Here is a 9,619-nt window from a genome sequence, read left to right as displayed (position 1 = left end):
CACTGTCCTAGACTAAGGGACGGCCAAGGCACCCGGTTGGCGGCCCTGGAGGCTGTATGTTGAACTCGCTGGTGCAGACTGCTGTTGGCCAGATAGATCGGGCCCCGTTGCTCATGTAGCTGGGTGCGGAGGCAGAGCTGTCTGTGTGCCGCAAGCAACTCTCTCCAGTGCAGGAGTGCATCTTGGGGAGATTGGACAGGCGGTGTTGCGGCTGGAGAAGGTGAGGATCGTCTATGGCACGCAGCCCCGCAATCTCCGGTGCCTGACAGCTACTGACCCGACTGACCGTGGATTGCAGAGAACGGAATGAAGTGCCTCCCCCGTCACCCTCCGGTGTGCAGGCTATAGCGGATCTCGTGGACCGCCCAACTCCGGCGCGAGGGCGGCACCACTGTGCAGTGGCCTGGGCAAGCCTCCCTGGGGCCCATGTTCCATGTGGTAATGATGTTGTGTTAACTCTGATTCTCTTGCAGAACTTGAACGCAGCTGCCAGGAGTTGTTACAGACCTATGTTGGCCTTTTAGGGTATTGGGTGTCCAGTTCCCACTTGGCGCCGTCGTTACTCCATTGTCAGTTGTCATGGAAGGGGGCGGCGTGGGGTTGAACCCCAGAACTAGAGGGCAGTCGCCAAAGTGGGCGGAGACGGGTACCCATCAGGTTTTGGTCCCAGTGATGAAGGAAACTGGGAGCTGATGCTCTCTTGTTGGGAGACAGTGGGCAGCCATGAGTGCTGCCTTACAGGCCTGTGTGACCTGCCCATGTCGGGAGCGGCACAAACCCCACCTTTAGCAAAGTGGGGGCCTATCTGGAACAGAGCGCCGCGGTGAGGACCAGCCCTCTGTCACAGGGATTGCAGGCCCTGCTGGGTCCTGTGACATCTGAGACCCTGTGCAGGGATGACACTCCTGTGGAGGAGGTGCTCCCTAGTCCGTTCCGAGAGGGTCCGCCCCCCACCCGGAGACCAGGTGGTACACGGCCCGGGCAGGTGGGGAAGAACCCAGCCACATGGACGGCTATGACTGTCCATTTGGATACTTTGGCCATTGGAACGCACAGCTGGGCTGTCCTTGTAGCTGCCACGATGGCACAAGCGACAGTGGCTGGTAGGCCAGGCCCCCTGTGGGGACCCGCGTGGCCTGAATGATTCGGCTGGAAGAGTCTGTACGAGGTTTCCTCAGACACTGAGTGCAGGTAAAAGCAACAGACGAGCCGCTGCAACCCAAGGCCTCCCCCTTGGCAGAGGGGGGACAGGGAGTGTGGACCTGGCCATGGTCTGTTACTAGGGAAGGGCCCTGGGTAGCCCTCCTATCCCCCCGGGGAAGCGGGTACGACTATAAGTGACAGTCACGCCCCTTGGTCCAGCCCTGGGAGTGTAAGCAGTGCCCTGAAAGAGATAATGAAGTACAGGCCGTACAGGCCCTCCCGCATGGCCCCCCGAGGTTGGTGGGATGGACGGTCAGGGACATGGATTAGGCATTCGTGAGTTTTACTATAGGGCTGAGGTACTGCTCCTAACATGCTACAGTTGGTATTGTCGTAGGCTCTGTATTCAAGGAGCTGGCAACTAGGCCAGGGTGCCCCTTAGAAGACCATCTGGAGTAAGGGGTGGAGTGTGGGACCCTAATCAGAGTACGCCAGCTGTTCATGGCAATTTGAGTGGGGGCACTGTCTAGAGTACACTGGTGGGCAGCTGCTTTACTGGGCTCCTGTGTTCGTCCTGTATTAGCAGGGGCTGCTCTGTGTACTGGGCTCCTGTGTTCGTCCTGTATTAGCGGGGGCTGCTGTGTATACTGGGCTCCTGTGTTCGTCCTGTATTAGCAGGGGCTGCTGTGTGTACTGGGCTCCTGTGTTTGTCCTGTATTAGCAGGGGCTGCTGTGTGTACTGGGCTCCTGTGTTTGTCCTGTATTAGCGGGGGCTGCTCTGTGTACTGGGCTCCTGTGTTTGTCCTGTATTAGCAGGGGCTGCTGTGTGTACTGGGCTCCTGTGTTTGTCCTGTATTAGCGGGGGCTGCTCTGTGTACTGGGCTCCTGTGTTTGTCCTGTATTAGCAGGGGCTGCTGTGTATACGGGACTCCTGTGATTGTACTGTATTAGCGGGGGCTGCTGTGTATATGGGACTCCTGTGTTCGTCCTGTATTAGCGGGGGCTGCTGTGTATATGGGACTCCTGTGATTGTATTGTATTAGCAGGGGCTGCTGTGTATACTGGGCTCCTGAGTTCGTCCTGTATTAGCGGGGGCTGCTGTGTATACGGGACTCCTGTGATTGTACTGTATTAGCGGGTGCTGCTGTGTGTACGGGACTCCTGTGTTCGTCCTGTATTAGCGGGGGCTGCTGTGTGTACAGGACTCCTGTGATTGTATTGTATTAGCAGGGGCTGCTGTGTACAATGGCTCCTGTGTTTGCAGCTACCTTGTGGGGCACCTTTGAAGAACTGTTTTGTCTGATGGCTCCTTGTTAGCAATGGCTACTGGTCTGCGATAAAGACTCTCTTATAGCCTCACAGCGACTCCTCCTGTCTCTATTGCGCGGTGTCCACGGGGCACAGCCCCTGGCAGAGAAGGACCTGTTCCCACAGCTGGCGCAGGAGCAGGATTCAGGAGTTCGTGCTCCCAACAATTTCTCACCCACTCACTCCCTCACTCCCTCACTCACAGGCTCTGAGCTCCTTCCGGTGTGTTTATTTCTTAGCTAAGTGACCAAGGAAGAGTGGCTTCTCTCCCCAATGTCTGGTACAAGCAGCTGAGAGGGAGGAAGTGTCTTCCCTGAGGCTGTCACAGATCCCAACGGCGCTGGGAGGGGACTGCTGGGCATGAACGAAGACGCTCGGGTCTCCTGCCCCCAGGCCAGCTTCCTCCAGGAAGGTGTGGCCCTGGCCAGCGCTGCTCAGGGCCGTGGGTGCGGCCCTCTCATCTCCAGGACTGCGGAGGGCCCCCGTCTCCTCCACCTCGGCCTGTAATGGGAGCCCTCCCTCCCTCCGGGGCCCGGGCCCCCTTGGAGGTCGTGGGGATGGTAGACAGCTGCGTCAAAGGCGTCTCTCAGGCACAGGGAGTTTCTCTAGAACAAGAAGGGAGAATAGTTTCAACGCTGTACCCCTCTCACAGGTCTTCACCACGGACGCCTTCCAGAGTCTCCTCCCCTTCAAACCTCGGGCCCTCCAGCCCTCTCCTTCTTCCAGCCCCTTTCTCTCCAGTCAATAGTTCCCTCTTACACAGTGGCTCCTTCTCTTAGTACGTCTTCCTCCCCTGCTCAGCCCCGGCCTGGCTCCCCTGCTCCTGAGACCACTTCCTGGTTCCTGCTGCTCCTCCCCAGGCACTCACCACACAGAGGAAGAGCCCAGCGAGGAGCCCCACCGCCACTGCAGCCGAGCCCAGCGTGATGAGGAAGATTTCCCATGGCTCCAGGGACCCTTTGGGCCTCACGCTGCTCGTTGAGGTAGCAGCACTTATGCTAAGCACATCGGAAGTTGTGTGCATCCCAGGTGGAGAAGGTGAAGGGGCTCTGCTGTTGCCACTGGAGGTAGCACTGGGACCAGTGGTGGGAGTTCCACTGTTGTCACTGAGGGTAACACTGGATTCAGTGGTGGGGGTTCCGCTGTTGCCACTGGGGGTAGCACTGGATCCACTGGTGGGGGTTCCGCTGTTGCCACTGGGGGTAGCACTGGGTCCAGTGGTGGGGGTTCCACTGTTGCCACTGGGGGTAGCACTGGATCCAGTGGTGGGAGTTCCACTGTTGTCACTGAGGGTAACACTGGATTCAGTGGTAGGGGTTCCACTGTTGCCACTGGGGGTAGCACTGGATCCACTGGTGGGGGTTCCACTGTTGCCACTGAGAGTAACACTGGGTCCAGTGGTGGGGATTCCACTGTTGCCCCTGGGGGTAGCACTGGATCCAGTGGTAGGGGTTCCGCTGTTGCCACTGGGGGTAGCACTGGATCCAGTGGTGGGGGTTCCGCTGTTGCCACTGGGGGTAGCACTGGATCCAGTGGTGGGGTTTCCGCTGTTGCCACTGGGGGTAGCACTGGATCCAGTGGTGGGGGTTCCGCTGTTGCCACTGGGGGTAGCACTGGATCCAGTGGTGGGGGTTCCGCTGTTGCCACTGGGGGTAGCACTGGATCCAGTGGTGGGGGTTCCGCTGTTGCCACTGGGGGTAGCACTGGTTCCAGTGGTGGGAGCTCCGCTGTTGCCACTGGGGGTAGCACTGGATCCAGTGGTGGGGGTTCCGCTGTTGCCACTGGGGGTAGCACTGGATCCAGTGGTGGGGGTTCCGCTGTTGCCACTGGGGGTAACACTGGATCCAGCATTGGTAGTTATGCTATTATCACTGGAAGTTATATCTGATGATAATGATAAATGATGACACATTTGAGAGAATATATAATTTCTGCTCAACATTTGGTTTAAATTTGTTGCATAGGTAATTCTATTTAATGCTCACACAAGCCCATGAAATAGATTCTATTACTATTACCAGCTAAGATGAAGAAATGGAGGCTTAAAGATGTTGAATCTAGCCCAAGTTTATATAGCTGGTCAGTAGAACAGAATTTGAACCCAAGCTGTTGAGCCTGCAACTTTACTAGTAGCTGCCTTGCTCTGTCATCCTCCTCATCTAGCCCCAACACCAGGGTTAGCTGACCTAGTTTCACTGGCAATAAGCTTATTCCAAAATCTTCTATACAAGATCTAATACAGATTAAAATTATCATAAAGAAATTTTAGGACCAGGTGAAACTAGTATATTGATTCATTCAGTCTTAAAGTAGTGTTGCTCCCTCCTTGGAAAATATTTCTCAGAGTGTTATGCAGAAAACACCTACATTAGGGTCACCTGGAGAGCTTATCTATCTATATAAAAGGCTAATATGCTAAGTGTCCAACCGTATGGGTAATGACGTCATGTAGCAACGCCCAGCCTCCTCTCCCTAGTGACTCGCCTCCTTGCAGTTTCTTCAGCCCAGGAACATGACTTGCTTTATAGCCAGGTGGAAACATTTCACACTTTAACCAAATGTCTGTGAAGCATTTTCCCGTGCCTCATCTCATTTGATCCTCACACAAGTCCTGGAGTAGGTGGATAGGAGACTTGGTGGAATCCTATTTTCTTTTCATTAACTGGAAAATGGAGATTTAGAAAGCTTAGAAACTTGACCCGACTGAAAAGAGGTAAGAAATGGTGGACTTTAAAAATGACTTCAGGTTTTCTCACTGAGCAGAATATAGTCAAACACTGCTGCAGTCAAATATTTACCCTTTGTTCTCCCTGCGTGATCTACAATAATAATCTGCTTCATGTTGATATTTACTGCTGTGTTGCTGACAATTACCTGAAAGAGAAGTTAGGGTGCTTCACTGGGCTGGAAAAAGTTTAGCTACATCAGAAAGCAGGTCTAATTAACCAAATTTATTCTATATCTATAAAAGGCTAAGCTGACTCATGCATGTATGTGCAATACATATAAAGCTCTCACAGGCACCAACTGCATGCGTGTGTTTCCATCTGTCATTGTCAATCGTGAATTTGGTTGACACTTCTATTATAGAGAAAGGGAGAATAGTGATATTAAAATATTTCTTCTAATTAATTTCCTTTCAATGTGCATGAATCTGTGCACCAGGCCACTAGTAGAAAATAAAGATGTCTACACAAACCACTCCAGACTGAATGAATCAGAGTTTGAGGTGGGGCCAGCTATTGTCTCTCCTAATGGGCGAGTGGTTCTATTGGCATTGGAGTGCCAAGGGCTCCTGACCACCTTGGCAGAGGCTGGAGAAGAACAGGTTATGTGTAGGTTAAATGTGCACGATCTGCCCAGATTAAGGGCCATAAATCAATACCCACAAGTGTAGGGAGGCTCACCTGGAGTTTAGGTTGTGCCCACTGTTTGCCCTCATGACCCTGAAGGACAGACATGCGGCCTCTCCTTGAGTTTGCATCTATCTCATTGGGGCTCATTTCACTGCTGCCTGGGACACGGGTGCTCCTCACCTCACTCTGCATGTGTGTATTTTCCCTCAGTTTTATTTCAAGTAACATAGGGTTAGAGTATAGCTCTATTTTGGGAAGGTCCCCAAATTCTGCAACGGGATGGAAATTGGGGGTAAGATCAGAATCATGAGTAAAACTAAATAGGAAATGGAGACGACCGCATGTAGAGGTGACATCTGAGAGAGAGTGGCTTTGACCTGAGAAGCTTTGGAGAACAGGTGAGTCAAAATGATAAGAGGCCTAATTTTGATTCCAAATGATGAATTCTCTGGAAGTCCAGCTTTCTGGATGTGCACTAGGAGCTCTGAGGTCTGAGTGCCAGGGCTATGGGACACGGTGGGAGTCTGTTTTTACTCTTGACTTCTATTCTTGGTCTGAGGCTGATTAGGATGATGCGAATCAGGTTAGGAACAGGAGAGAAATTAAATTTGTAGAATATAGATGAGTGATATTTTTTAAAGTAGATAATTCTTCCTGTCCTTACTATTTAACTCCCCCTGCCCCAGTCACATCACATAAGTCATTACCGTTTTATAGATGCAGAAACCTAGGCACAGAGAAGTTAAACAGCTCACCCAAAGCACTGAAACCAGTGTTAACGCCGTGCTCTGCCGGCCTCCCAGGGCATTCGTTGTTAGACTGGAGTGACTGGAGCAAAATGAAGGTGCTCACATGGAGGACCACCGCAGCCACCCTGGGAGTGGTCACCACTCTGCAGTCCCTCAAAGGTTCTCAGACCACCCGCTTTTAAGGAAATCACTCACCATGTCCTAAAAGCAGGAGATGTAATAGTAGCCAGTACTTCAAGGGAGTGCTTCCTGTCTGCATCTCGATCTGCCTCTTGGTGTCCAGAAAGCAAGATGCGTGGATCCCAGATGCGGCCAAGCCCTAGAAGGCAAAGAGCAGTATTCTCCAGAAAGGAGAGTTCCAGGTGAAGAGTTAAAGGCTGACGCTTCCAGGAGCTGGGGTCTCCTAAGTATGTGTTCTTGGAAGAGCCGTGAGCTAGGAGGTGGGGTGAGAGACTGGGTGCCTGGGTTCCTTAAGCTTTCTCCATGCGATGCTGTTGCCTCTTTATCGTGGAAGAGCTGCAGGGGCCTTTATAGCTTCAGATGGGTGGGGGAGGAGTCGAGAAGTTGACTTGTTCTACGTCAGCTTTGAGCAGCTAACAAAACAATACTGAGCCTGGGAAGGCAGAGACTAGAGGTCAAGAGGAAGGTGAGAGAGGAGAAAGACATGATCACACTAGACAGGGCATTGGGCTGGGTTGCAGCAGGAAGCAGAATGGGACAAGGTAATCAAGATTGTCAGAGTGGAAGGGACCCACCCTCTGAGGCAGGGATGGGGCCAGAAACCTGTTCTACTTCTTTCTCCCGGTCAGGGAGTCCTGTGGGCCTGCTCTTTTAGCAGGGAAGATGCCCTAATGGACTGAGCTAGGGGACAAACAGAAATAGGAGACTAAGGAAAGCAGTAATGAGAGATCTGGGCCCTGGATTATGGGCAGAAGGCAGATGTACGGCAGAAGGCTGGTGAGCAGTAGGCCTTCAACAATTAATGAGTGAACAGGGGAAGTGGGGTCCAGGGCTCAATGAAGCCATCTCGGCGGTGTCCCGGGCATGGGGGCTGCGGGCGTGGGGAGAGTGTTGAATGTGCAAGAACAAGCCACCCGTCAGACTGAGGGGGCGTATGACCTCAAGCACAGGACTTCCCGTCTTGCCTGTTTTCAGAGGAATCCGTAGGAGCTTTTCCATCCTGGGATCCTCGGATGTTCCTTCTCCGAAGCGTCGGTGAGGCATCTCCCAGCAGGTGCACCTCAGGCCACATTAGGAGACTCAAGTCTGTTAGTCCTAGTCCATCGGGAGCTTCGAACTGGGTCTGGACACGGAAGACCGCAGCAGCAGAAAGCATACACGGTCCGCTAAGTGAGCATGACTGGTCACACCCAAATGCGTGGGAGGTTTGGGGAACTCATGGGGAAGACGTCCTGTGGCCAGGGCAGGAGGTGTGGGACCAATGGGAGTTCCACACGGAGTGAGTGTGGTCGTTCATTTGAATGAGCATCCCCAACGTGAGACCTGTTAGAAAGGAGTTGGCAAGCGGGAGGCGCTGGAGACACCCGGGATTTGGAATGAGTGAGTCGGAGTCCGGAAGAGATGGGCGCACTGGGAAAGGCTCAGACGCAGATGTCCTGGCGGCCGTGATGGGCAGTTCCTGAGGCAGAGGGCAAGGGGCCGTCAGCGATGGGTTGGGTCCTGGGTTCACAGCAATCCTATTCTGTGGCTAAAAAATAGCAGCAGTGTGAGAAAGCAACCTTCTTTCCCTCTAGAATCGCACGGGTCCTGAATTGCAGCCCAGGTGGCACCTGTGAGAGGTCATCCTGTAAAGAACTTCACCTGCGTACTTACTATAGTCTAAGTGTAGCTCATGCTTTACTCTTCCTCAAAACAATACAAGGACCTCGGCACATTTTAATTCTTATTACCATTTCCCAACTCATACCCTAATGTTATCAAGTATTTTAATTTCATCTTGTTTTATAACTTCATGAGAGGTTATTGTTGTCTGCTTATGCACCGTAAGCCAGAATATGGTCACATCATTACAGACAGCTTCAAAGATACGGAAATACACTGTCTAGGTGGGTGGACACACACTCAACTAAAACCTGAGGATTCTGTTGTTGAAGATGGAGCGCGGATATCTGTGGTCAGCTCTACAGCTGGGACGCACGTAAGCCCGTGGCTTTGTGCTCTGGGTGTACTAATCCCAGTGCCCGTCGTGCAGCTGGCTTCCTGCTGGCTGTCACTCCTGGCGTCTGTTTTCATTGGTGATTGAGAGCTATGACTACGAATTTACTTTTCTTGTGATGTTATCTGTAGAAGTTCCGTGAGGCCTGAGGTAAAGATCTGATCTTCCACAAAGAATTTGCATTCGTGGGCCAGGCATATGGAGGCATTATCACTCGAGAATTCTTTTGAATTAAATGATAGGCTTGAGGTCTTTTGAATTCCCAGTGATTTGGGGCTGCAAACCATGTGAAGTATTGTGGTTACAGCTATTTCTTGACATATGTCCCTTTCTTCTCCCTTCCCTGCACCCCGTTTAGAGACAAGCGATCTTACTTGCGTTTCCCGGGGGCAGGGGGTGGGGGGGGGGGGTGCGGGCTGCAGTCTGCACTCTCCCTGCGGGGTAGAGATTGCTGTGAGGGTCCTGCCTCGGCTGGTGCTGCTGAAGGTTCAGTGCACCTGGTTTGGCCAAAGTTGGCTTCAGTACGCCCCTTACGCCTTGGCTTCCTATCTTAACTTAGTCTTTGCTTTTAGCATTCCTTACTTCCCTGCCAACTTGCTGGCTCATTTAAGAAGACTTTAAGTCAGGGGTGGGCAAACTTTTTGACTCGAGGGCCACAATGGGTTCTTAAACTGGACCGGAGGGCCGAGGGCCGGAACAAAAGCATGGATGGAGTGTTTGTGTGAACTAATATAAATTCAAAGTAAACATCATTACATAAAAGGGTACGGTCTGTTTTTTTTAGTTTTACTCATTTCAAACGGGCCAGATCTGGCCCGCCGGCCGTAGTTTGCCCACGGCTGCTTTAAGTCCACCATGTTAAGCTTTTCAGGGTATTTTAAGTCAAG

General features: G+C 52.3%; 1 protein-coding gene across 1 annotated transcript; it reads right to left on the bottom strand.

Moving 5' to 3' along the window:
* Positions 1 to 2,676: 2,676 nt before the first annotated feature.
* Positions 2,677 to 7,045, bottom strand: MUC21 (mucin 21, cell surface associated). The gene is made up of 3 exons (XM_070418988.1): positions 6,752 to 7,045; positions 3,320 to 4,335; positions 2,677 to 3,056 (listed from the first exon to the last, which is right to left on the bottom strand). Exons 1-3 carry the CDS (start codon positions 6,813 to 6,815, stop codon positions 2,886 to 2,888), a joined length of 1,251 nt encoding a protein of 416 aa, XP_070275089.1. The 5' UTR covers positions 6,816 to 7,045; the 3' UTR covers positions 2,677 to 2,885.
* Positions 7,046 to 9,619: the final 2,574 nt, after the last annotated feature.

This window comes from Myotis yumanensis, unplaced genomic scaffold (genome assembly GCF_028538775.1).
Source record: "Myotis yumanensis isolate MYYU_CA2020_CCGP unplaced genomic scaffold, mMyoYum1.0.hap1 SCAF_6, whole genome shotgun sequence".
Taxonomy (NCBI): domain Eukaryota; kingdom Metazoa; phylum Chordata; class Mammalia; order Chiroptera; family Vespertilionidae; genus Myotis; species Myotis yumanensis.
The sequence above is the reverse complement of the archived record's forward strand: the minus strand, read 5'-3'. Positions and strand labels throughout refer to the sequence as shown.

What these genes read in the sequence shown, in the direction of transcription:
- MUC21 (XM_070418988.1), bottom strand. Translation starts at nt 6,815, where the DNA reads ATGCAGACAGGAAGCACTCCCTTGAAGTACTGGCTACTATTACATCTC. An exon ending in TCTCCTGCTTTTAGGACATG is followed by an intron (nt 4,336 to 6,751) that starts GTGAGTGATTTC and finishes CATTATCATCAG; the next exon opens with ATATAACTTCCAGTGATAAT. An exon ending in CTGGGCTCTTCCTCTGTGTG is followed by an intron (nt 3,057 to 3,319) that starts GTGAGTGCCTGG and finishes TTCTTGTTCTAG; the next exon opens with AGAAACTCCCTGTGCCTGAG.